This window comes from Procambarus clarkii, chromosome 53, assembly GCF_040958095.1.
Source record: "Procambarus clarkii isolate CNS0578487 chromosome 53, FALCON_Pclarkii_2.0, whole genome shotgun sequence".
In the NCBI taxonomy this organism is placed as follows: domain Eukaryota; kingdom Metazoa; phylum Arthropoda; class Malacostraca; order Decapoda; family Cambaridae; genus Procambarus; species Procambarus clarkii.
Window position 1 is genome coordinate 21,813,679 of NC_091202.1, and position 12,018 is coordinate 21,825,696.

A 12,018-nucleotide genomic window follows, 5' to 3' on the forward strand; every position below is an offset into this window, starting at 1 on the left:
ACGTCACCGTCCACTATAATTCAGTTCATCATCAAAGGTCAGTAGTTGACTTACGGAGGGGGGACCTCGATAATCCTAACACTTTCCTGTTACAACGTCAGAATAGTTAACTTGTAAGGCAACAACAAGGCCAGTAGGCAGGCCATTTATTTATTTATTTATTTATTTATTATTTATTTATATATATATATATATATATATATATATATATATACATATATACAAGAAGGTACATTGGGATTGTGAGGATACATAGCATAGTAATTACATTCGTGTAAAGCCACTAGTACGCGCAGCGTTTCGGGCAGGTCCTTAATCTAAGAAAATTTTAAGTAGGTAAATGCTTGCAAAATTTATAAAAATGATAACTGAGGCATAAAGAGTAATCACTTCCTCGTAATCACTGACAGGTAACTGATAGGAAACTACCTACCCATCGATGGCTTCCTCTTTATCCTCATTTCACTTTGTATAAAGATAGGACAAGATATACACCGCATTACAACGAGCAAACGTATAACCCAATATACCAACCGTCTTCGGAAAGAGCTGTAATGGCAAACTAAACAAAATATTGGCAATCATTACTTTCTACACTTGCTCTTGTGAAATATCAGCGACAAGTAACTTATCAATGGGACCCGTCAACGAAACTATCATAGAAACCCTAACTTCCAAGAATCCAATACTCAAGAACTATCTGGGAAGCATGCAAAAACAGCATTGGAAATCAATCTTGCACCCTTCATGAGATGCTTTTTCGCCCATAGGATTAAAAACCTAAGGACTCAGCTACTCGCCGAAGCCGTTATATGTTGAAACACGAAGCCGTTATATTTAAAAATCCAGCTTGATAAAATCATCAGGACAAATGGGGGGGACCTTTGACAAGCTGCTGGCTTCCTGTCGTCGTCGAGGCTACTAGAGAGAGATAGTGGCCCCGAGGTAAATTCAGGTGAATAGAGGCTCGCTAACATTGGCGCTTGTTGTGTCCTCGTGATCGATAGGTTAGGCTTGAACTTTTTAGTACATCCTTTTCTGTCCATTGTGGCAACTTGAGAGAACGGAGTGGGCGCCCTCCTTAAGAAAAAGTCCCCAACACGGAAGAGGACTGAGTCTACATGTTCGAAGCGAGAGTCCATCTCGGAGGAGGAACCTTGCAAGCCTCAGACCACCTGGCTGTTGGTCCAGCCCGTCCTCTTAAGGTTCCTCCAACGTCAAGAAACTGTCGTGCTAAAGTACCCTTATCCTAACCTATCAGAGGACCCAAACAGAAAACAAGACAGTATTTCAATTTCGCTACAATTTTCAAGTAAATTTAAGTTCAAGTACATTGATTGAGACAATAAAATACATCTCAAAAGGATAGAGTAGTTTAGGCTATTTCTACCCTCCTCTACTTCAGGTCCCTCAAGGGGGCACAAATCCAGTGAGTACAAGTTCACATATTTTACATGACATTAAAATAGTAAACACTGCACTTAAGTGTTACAATCTTGGGGCAAAGTGCTTGTACCTCTTAAGAATACTGTCCATCATTCCAGTGTCACACATCCAAACAATTTGATGTGTCAGCCCTAGGTAGAGCATGCGTCAAAATGCGACGCTCTATTAGAAGGACGAGACGTCATGGAAAAATGCAAGACACCAGGGAAGATAACCTATGCCCCAATCTGAGCTAAATATGTGGCTAAACACGATATAGTTGGCATAAATCACAATCATGAAACATAAAAGAACAACATGAAAATAATGGCCTGTGGCGAACAGTTTTACAGGTAAAGCCAACACCACTAAGCTGAAATCATGGAAAATGAGAAGGGTTCTGTCAGGTTTAATTACTGTACAGCGACCGGCAGCATGCAGGTGAGTGAGGGAGATGGCAGTCTGGCTGTCACCTGGGGCGCCACCTGGAGCTGGTTGGCTGCGTCAAGATTGGCGATCAGTTGTTTAGTTTGTGGCGCCTAATTTCCTGCAAGCAGCCTCTTGTTTTGTTGCACCTATCTTGTCTGGTGGGTTCTTTTATCAGTTTTCGGTTGTTCTCTGGTTCACAGTCTTGCTTTGTAGTGGGAGCCAGGTTCTGGTCCTGGGTTCCAGTAGACAAAGGCGGTCATCGGAAGCCTGGTGCAATTAGGTAAGCATTTAAGGTCAGGGACGTTCCCTCAGTCCCTCAGGGACCTTCAGAGTCCCTCAGGAAACTGCCCGAGTATCACTGCCCCACACCTGTGTTTCCTCACCCACCTCCAGCGGGTACACAGCTCCCTCTTGTGCAATTTTCAATGAATGGTGGATTCTGACTACAAGGTTCTTTTCCTCATCAATCTGCTGCAAGGTATTGTTGTTAATATGGTGGTTGTGACGTGGGTGGTTATGTCTCACATGCAAGGTCTTGCATTTTTCGATATTAAAAAGCATTTGCCAGACTTCTGACCATTTGTGGAGTTTATATAGATTTCTTTGTAAGGCTTCAATATCATTTTCACTTCCCACTTTACCATAAATCTCAGTGTCATATGCAAATTTAATTATATGGTTTGTAATATTCTCATGTATGGCATTGATGTACCTGACAAAAAAAGGGTTGGCTCCAAAGTGGACCCTTGTGGTACAGCACTCTCAACATTTCTCCAGTCAGAGCCTTCCCGTTTAGCACGACCCTTTGTATTCTTTGTTTTAACCATTGTTTTATCCATTCTAGTATTTTACCATTTATTCCATATGCCTGTAATTTTCTTGTTAGTCTTTCATGAGATACCTTACCAAAAGCTTTAGCAAAGTCCATGTACACTACATCAACCGGAAGCCCTTTGTCTGGGTAGCTGGTTACTCTTTCCAAATATATGAACAAATTTGTAAGACCTGATCTATTTTTTACAAACCCATATTACGTTGATTTAACAAGATTGTTCACTGAAAGAGATGAAGGATTTGTAGCGAGTAATGTTTATACTCGCTTCAATATCTCATTACCTTAATGACAAACCTAATTAAAACTAATTATGACTACTCATATCCTTTCCTTAATTACAGGTAACACTTCGCATCCTGTTAAGGAAACTGAGGTGTCGTCACCGAATATAAGCAAGCGAATTGCGAATAGCCGACAGTACAATTTCCACAGTCAAGAATGTAGCACTCGGCGTATGCAGTTCTAATCGACCCCAAGATGCTACAACTTCGACACAGAACAGACAGCAGACTAGGACCGCATCGAGCTACAACGCTCTCCCACATAGAGCTCTGCGACTCCGGCCTCACTCAACTCTCTGCTCTGCTCCAAGCTCCATCTCAACGTCTACGACACTGCTGTATCCAAGACTAAATAAATATGAAAACCCACTAAACACTGTATCTAATCTACTCAACAACGTAACATAATCGTACATTACATTGGTGACTCCCAGAGAGTTTCGACGATATCCAGTCACAACGGACTACAACACGGACTCTCACTGGATCTCTACTGATGCCGCATGCTGTGGACCACGGCCACCTGTCATGGAACTCTGACTGCAACCTCGCCACAGCTATGATTTTCACCGCGATCATCTCTGCATTTTCATCTACTACAGCTTGCTGCACCGTTAGCGTTACTCACTCATCTGACAGTTTCATCAGTAACTACATCATGTGGGATCTACAGCCTGTCCTGCCGACTCTCCGTCGCTGCCAGGGCACTGCTTGTCCTACAGGGACTCCCACAAAAGCTGCTCTTTCATCAGATTCATCTACCACGTCAACTGCATTCTGCTACGCTGTCGACTGAAGCACCTTCCTTGTGCAGAACAGGAACTACAGCTTGCGTTTCCGACTCTTGATCGTCGCCTCCAGGACAATTCAGCTCTAACAGCAATTCCCTCGTTGTCCTAACAACGTGCCTACATTACCTCCTATGGTCCTAGTGCCCGAGCCCATCTGCCCCGGATCTAAATGCTCCACCAGCGACCCAAGGACGCAACGATCAAGCACATTCTTCTCCTCTCCTGCTACACCGAGCTTGTCCACACACTGCCTTCATGTTTTGGTACCGGACTACATGCGCCACAGCGACCCAGGGAACAACAGACTCGTATTTTAGTTGTATTGCCTTTCTTTCATTTCCTGGCAGGGGGCCACATAGAGCTCCGCGACTCCGGCCTCACTCAGCTTTCTGCTCTGCTCCAAGCTCCATCTCAACGTCTATGACACTGTTGTATCCAAGACTACTAAATAAATATCAAAACCCACTAAACACTGTGTATCTAATCTACTCAACAACGTAACATAATCGTACGTTACAGATTCTCCCCGTAAGCTTGCAGATGTGTGATGTCAATCTGATCGGAAGGTAATTTTCAGCCGAGTTCTTTCTGCCTTTTTTTTTTTAATAGGCGTGATATTTGCATATTTCCAATCAAGGGGAAAAGCATTTGCCAGAAAAGCATTCAGATCCCTTGGTCCAGAGATTTTCTGACAAGGGGTTTCAGTGGTATGTAGTTGCTGATTTTGGTGTGCCTTACCTTTCTGGTGGGTTTTCCTTCGGTAACCTTATGTCCCCAGACCTTTATGTCGCTATTGACAAGCCAGAGTATAGTTTAATCTGGTCTCCACCAGGCAACTGTGATCTGCCTGTTGTTGTTGTACCTGGGTTTGCAGGACTCCAGCTGGATAGCTCGGGGGAGACAAAGAATAGTCGTCCCAGAAAACAATCAATGACTGCAAGATATGCAATGACAACTTCCGTACTAAAAAAATATTGTTTTACTTTTATGCAAATAATATAATGTACTTTCGGGGCCTATTAGTCATGATAAACATGTTCTATTGCCTGAAAGACCGCGGGGCAAAGTGTTCATTAACTGAGAAGTGTGTGTGTGTGTGTTGCAGGAAGGCTGTGAGGGCCACGGCAGTGTTGTTCCCTCTACTGGGCACCACCAATCTTCTCTTCGCTGTCAACCCCGGCGACAATGGAGACCTGGAAGGCGCCTACATGCTTACAAATGCCTTCCTTCAGTCCTCTCAGGTTGGTCCCTAGTATCCTGATGTTGCTGGGTCCAGGACCAAGGTTCATCACACAGCTACACATGTACTTACGAACCTCTACATCTTTTCTCAATTTTTGGCGGATTTGTTTACATTTATTAAACAGCTTACGAGCAGCGAAACTTATGTCAAATGTTATTTTTGTTATAAGCAGCATTCTGGTGCTTCGGAACTCAAACTGTTTAATAAACGTAAACAAAGCCGCCAGAAATTGAGAAAATATGTACAGATTTGTAATTTCTTGAGTAACTAATTGATGTCTGAGCAAGAGACCAGACTGGGTCCTGGTCTCCTGCTCTGACTGGGTCCTGGTCTCCTGCTCTGACTGGGTCCTGGTCTCCTGCTCTGACTGGGTCCTGGTCTCCTGCTCTGACTGGGTCCTGGTCTCCTGCTCTGACTGGGTCCTGGTCTCCTGCTCAGACTGGGTCCTGGTCTCCTGCTCAGACTGGGTCCTGGTCTCCTGCTCAGACTGGGTCCTGGTCTCCTGCTCAGACTGGGTCCTGGTCTCCTGCTCAGACTGGGACCTGGTCTCCTGCTCAGACTGGGTCCTGGTCTCCTGCTCAGACTGGGTCCTGGTCTCCTGCTCAGACTGGGACCTGGTCTCCTGCTCAGACTGGGACCTGGTCTCCTGCTCAGACTGGGACCTGGTCTCCTGCTCAGACTGGGTCCTGGTGTCCTGCTCAGACTGGGTCCTGGTCTCCTGCTCAGACTGGGTCCTGGTCTCCTGCTCAGACTGGGTCCTGGTCTCCTGCTCAGACTGGGACCTGGTCTCCTGCTCAGACTGAGACCTGGTCTCCTGCTCAGACTGGGTCCTGGTCTCCTGCTCAGACTGGGTCCTGGTCTCCTGCTCAGACTGGGTCCTGGTCTCCTTCTCAGACTGGGTCCTGGTCTCCTGCTCAGACTGGGTCCTGGTCTCCTGCTCTGACTGGATCCTGGTCTCCTGCTCTGACTGGGTCCTGGTCTCCTGCTCTGACTGGGTCCTGGTCTCCTGCTCTGACTGGGTCCTGGTCTCCTGCTCTGACTGGGTCCTGGTCTCCTGCTCTGACTGGGTCCTGGTCTCCTGCTCTGACTGGGTCCTGGTCTCCTGCTCTGACTGGGTCCTGGTCTCCTGCTCTGACTGGGTCCTGGTCTCCTGCTCTGACTGGGTCCTGGTCTCCTGCTCTGACTGGGTCCTGGTCTCCTGCTCTGACTGGGTCCTGGTCTCCTGCTCTGACTGGGTCCTGGTCTCCTGCTCTGACTGGGTCCTGGTCTCCTGCTCTGACTGGGTCCTGGTCTCCTGCTCTGACTGGGTCCTGGTCTCCTGCTCTGACTGGGTCCTGGTCTCCTGCTCTGACTGGGTCCTGGTCTCCTGCTCTGACTGGGTCCTGGTCACCTGCTCTGACTGGGTCCTGGTCTCCTGCTCTGACTGGGTCCTGGTCTCCTGCTCTGACTGGGTGCCTATCTGTTGCTGTAACTGGATAATGCTTAGGTCTCTTATAATCTGAATTCTCCATAATGTGTTCACTTTGTCTTTTGCAGGGTGTGTTCGTGTCGGTGTTGTACTGCTTCCTTAACGGCGAGGTGCAGGAGGCACTACGGAACCGCTGGCAACAATACCGCCTCCAGAAGCTCCGTCAGCCAGGCAACCTTCACCGAAGAAGCACAGGAGGCACTATAATCTTTGAGCCCTCTGTTTCTTTACAACTGAGCCCTAATACACCCACTTCCCTACAAATTAGCCCTCAGACACCTGTATCTCAGCCACTCGGCGCTCAGACACTTGTACCTCAGCCACTCAGTCCTCAGACACCTGTATCTCAGCCACTCAGCCCTCAGACACCTGTATCTCAGCCACTCAGCCCTCAGACACCTGTATCTCAGCCACTCAGCCCTCAGACACCTGTATCTCAGCCACTCAGCCCTCAGACACCTGCACCTCAGCCACTCAGCCCTCAGACACCTGTACCTCAGCCACTCAGCCCTCAGACACCTGTACCTCAGCCACTCAGCCCTCAGACACCTGTACCTCAGCCACTCAGCCCTCAGACACCTGTACCTCAGCCACTCAGCCCTCAGACACCTGTATCTCGGCCACTCAGCTCTCATCCATACATCTCCCAGACACAGAGTCCTAAGCATATCAGTTCCCAGCCACTTGGCATGCAAGCATTCGACTTAAAGACACTGAAGCATGTTTTGGGATCTAAGCCATCCAGTGACAAATTTTATGGCTGTACGGAACATGATCTGATGAATAGCTGTGTGTGATCATACTAATACATCATACTAATTTCACCTTATAACCTAATAATATCCATACCAAAATGGTCATGAGTAAGGAACATTGGCAGTACGATGAATTCAACCCCCACGACAGATGTTTTTGGAAAGATTAAGGCCATTCTAGCCTTAAACATGGAAACGAATTGGAATCATTAATAGCTTTTTGACCTACAACATGGAGAGGTTTGTGATATGACAAGGAGGACCTTCTTATTCACGTCTAAGAGATGTTTGTGGCATGATCTGTGTTCTTTCAGCTACGATGTAGACACTGTTTTGACATGAAAAGTTTGTGATGTGCATACCATGAGAAATACCTGATACAATTTTAGTGTGACTAAAATGATGAGACTTATCCAAGGACAGTGTGAAGAAGATTTTGCCTTGTCAATGGCATGATTAGGGCCTGCTGCCATTCTCCAGGGTGGCTGTGGCATGATCAGGGCCTGCTACCACTCTCCTTTGCGGCTGTGGCATGATCAGGGTCTGCTACCACTCTCCCGGGCAGCTGTGGCATGATCAGGGTCTGCTACCACTCTCCCGGGCAGCTGTGGCATGATCAGGGTCTGCTACCACTCTCCCGGGCAGCTGTGGCATGATCAGGGTCTGCTACCACTCTCCCGGGCAGCTGTGGCATGATCAGGGTCTGCTACCACTCTCCCGGGCAGCTGTGGCATGATCAGGGTCTGCTACCACTGGGGCATTGATTGTGACACTCTCCCACTCTACCATTAAATACCATGCCACAAAGCAGTACCACAGGACATCTACTTGTTATATACATCAATGATTTGTCAGACCTCTCTAAACTTTCTTAAACCTATTATATTTTGTGACAATACTACTTTCATCTTCTCAAACCCCAACCCCCCCACAGTCTAAATAATATTAATTGTTTGATGGGGTTCTGGGACTTGAACTGTTACAAGTTCTTCTACTCTTCAAGCCCAGCCTGAGGCCAGGTTTGACTGGTGAGAGCTTGGTCCAACAGGCTGTTGCTTGGAGCAGCCCACAGGTCCACATATCCACCACAGCCCGGTTGGTCCGGCACTTCTTGAAGAAAACTATCTCGTTTTCTCTTGAAGATGTCCATAGTTGTTCTTATACAATATTTCTTATACTCGCTGGGAGGATGTTGAACAACCGTGGACCTCTTATGTTTATACAGTGTTCTCTGATTGTGCTTATGGAACCTCTGTTCTTCACTGGTTCTATTCTGCATTTTCTTCCATATCGTTCACTCCAGTATGTTGTTATTTTACTGTGCAAATTTGGTACCTGGCCCGCCAGTATTTTTCACGTGTATATTATTTGATATTTCTCTCGTCTCTTTTCTAGTGAGTACATTTGGAGAGCTTTGAGATGATCTCACTAATTTATGTGCTTTATCGCATCTATGTATGCCACTATTTATGCCTTATTGTAAACAACGAGTTAAGAAAAGTCCACAGATAGATATCAACCAACAAACTTACACTAAACTTTGATAAGATCTACGATATTTTAATAGGAAACAAATCATCGAACCACATACACCTTCATATAGATAATGTTAACATTAATAGTTACACAAAGAAATCACACTAATGGGATATTCAGTATATCAATGATCAATTGATAATATTGGAGCACTGAGGTGACTGGAACCAGCGATCAAGATACTCCCAGCCCTGCACCTTACCCCTGTACCACAACATGATATAAGAAGCATGACTGCAAGTACATGTACCTTGATCGCTGGTTTCAATCACCAGCTAAAGGCTTAGGGCCTGCACAGGAATATCACTGCAAAGAAAAAACTTAATGCTCCAATTGATTTTCTTATTTATATATATCTCTTTAAGTGTGATTTTTGTTTGTGTATCTGAAGCTGGAGCATATGGTTGAAGAACTATACCTACACCAGAGTACTCACCTAGTTGGGGGAGTTGAGCTTCAGCCCTTTGGTCCCTCCTCTCGTCTGTCAATCAACTGGTGTACAAGTATAGCCTACTGGGCTATATCATATCTACATTTGAAATTGTGTATTGAGTCTGCCTCCACCACATCACTGCCTAATGCATTCCATCTGTTAATGGAATGTGCATGGGGGTTTGTGTAAAATGTGGACTGGCTTTGGTAGAGGCCACTCAACCACTTGGGCTGGACAGTAGAGCAACGGTCTTGCTTCATGCAAGTCGGCGTTGAATCCCTGACCATCCAAGTGGTTGGTCACCATTCCGTCCCCCCGTCTCATCTCAAATCCTTATCCTGACCCCTTCCCAGTGCTATGTAGTCGTAATGGCTTGGCACTTCCCCCTGATAGTTCCCTTCCCCTTCCCTTCAGTAGAAGCCTCCAGATTTCCTGTAGACTCGGTGCAATCCCAGGTTGTATAACTTATACCATGTCATGGTACAGGGGTAAGGTGCATGGCTGGGAGTACCTTGATAGTTCAAGTCACCTAGTTGCTCCAATTTATTTTCTCCTCATTTAAAAAATTTGAAAAATATAAAATTGAGGAAAGTTCCTTGGCCTATCCATAGACAAGACATCCAGAAAATCTCTAAAACTTTTGGTATTCTCTCAAAAGTCTGATATTATGTTCCCTGCTCTGCTCTTCCCACACTATACTACTTGCTAATCTATCCCTATCTAATGTACAGTATCTGGGCATAGGGTTCCACCACTGTAAACTCCCTCAAGCCTATCATCACCTAGCAAATATTTAAACTATAAATCAGAACAATATCAGAATTATAACAAAATCTATCTTTAAACAACACACAGCCCCTCTGTGTAAATCCCTAAACATGCTGAACACACACAAACACTACATATTCTCTTGTACTACTTACACATACAAAGCCTTATTCCTAAATTCTAAATCTGTTTTGAAGCTCTTCCCTGATGTAATTGAACCCATGAGCATCATACCAGAAATAAATATCTTTGCTATTCCCAGTCAGACTGTATCTATGCAAACATGTCATGCAAATAAAAGGGCCCAAAATATGGAACTCGTTCCCAAATGAATTAAAAAATTTGTCCAACATATACTTTACTCAAAAGTAGAACTATAACTACAGTACCTACTTTCATCTTCATAGTATCCCATCTTGTGCTACCCACTCACACAATATATTACAACGTAGAAATGCAACTTCATTGTTATACTGATGTTCATTATCATGTGAATTCAAATTCTGTTACAATGTACCTATTATTATGCTTATTTGTTAGCTTATTAAGGACCTGCCAGAAATACTATGCATGTTAGTGACTTGCAAGACTGTGCTATTCACCCACCAACATATGTACTCTTAACAACCCATTGTACTGTCTTGTATATGAATAAAAAACAAAATAAATCAGAGCCTATCAACTGTTCATGGTGATTATATCAGCTTTCCAACACAGCCTGGGGATATAATGTGGTGGAGGTACTTCTAACCATATTTTGGGGCCATTTGTGGTGCTATGAGGGGTCCTACCATGGTCTGAGTGTGGCAATGATCAGGACCCCACCATGGTCTGAGTGTGGCAATGATCAGGACCCTACCATGGTCCAAGTGTTGCAATGATCGGGACCCTACCATTGGCTGATAAGTTTCCAACAGCTGCAGCTGCTGACCGATAAAACAATCCTCACACTTATTATGTTCTAGTGTGTATTATGGCTCAATGTTTAGAGCCACATCAACAAAGATAATCTTCATGCATACTCACTAGTATACCTGATTTGGTCTGATACTTCTAAATGTGTTTCCTGTCATAAATATACTGTATACCTTACTACAAATGTATTTGCACAAATAACGTTATCATTTGTAGAGAATAAGTAAAAAAACGTGGCTAAAGACAAGTAACCTAAGTCGCATATAAGAAAACAAAGGCAAGTGATGATGTTTCACTCCATCCTGGACTCTTTATCAAGGCAAAATCATTATCATAGTCATTATCAATATGGAAAATTAATTTCAGATGTCACCATAACAATGCTAATTGGTGGTTAAGTTCTGGAATATTAAAGTGCTTTGTTTTGTAATGCATTTGATGCCCTGTATATTCTCTTGTTTTAAATTGTGATAAAAGTTGCAACCTTTTCTTTATGTTCTGGGAAAGCATGCAAAACTTCTATCATTTGTCTGGTGGAAAAAAGGGAGGAAAGAACAGTGGCCTCACCTGACCCAGGTCCCTAAATAAGGCCCCTGTAACAGCCCAGGTAATTCTTCCACCACACCCTTCACAGATCTCCCAAACTTGCATGTAGGGGCGGCTCTTACTAGACCACCATCACACACCCTCTTGCAAGGTACACAGATTAGGTACAGAGACTGTATCTGTACCCACCTCATTATTCTTACTATTCACTGTCAATCGTACGTCTCTTTAACATACCCCATCTGTTTGCACACACTTGCAATTTCTCCACATGTTAACTACCCACATTATCACCCCTAATCACATTCTCAGACATTATTCCCATAACTTGCTATCTCATAAATTAAAAGCTTATTGAGTAAGTACAGTTAACTTGTAATTATAATTACTGACACTCCAGAATGCAGCTCCACAACAGTTGACTAACTCCCAGGTACTGTACCTATATTTACTGCTACATGGACAGAGGCCTTTGGTTAAAGAAAACCTGTCCCACCTGGGACTCGAACTCGGGATTCCTGACTGTGAGTCGAGAACAAACCCAATTAGGCCTCTTTAATTATCACCGTGTTAAATCGTAAATTTTAATATGT

The 12,018-nt window shown here is 44.6% G+C and overlaps 1 protein-coding gene across 1 annotated transcript in view; it reads left to right on the forward strand.

The window, feature by feature from the left end:
- The window catches only part of LOC123767200 (corticotropin-releasing factor receptor 2), a 102,539-nt gene extending 91,921 nt beyond the window's left edge, over positions 1 to 10,618 (forward strand). Inside the window, exons 10-11 of the mRNA XM_069304759.1 lie at positions 4,867 to 5,002; positions 6,541 to 10,618. Of these exons, the coding sequence (XP_069160860.1) occupies positions 4,867 to 5,002; positions 6,541 to 7,269 (865 nt within the window). The 3' untranslated portion in view covers positions 7,270 to 10,618. The remainder of the gene's footprint in view (positions 1 to 4,866; positions 5,003 to 6,540) is intronic.
- Positions 10,619 to 12,018: the final 1,400 nt, after the last annotated feature.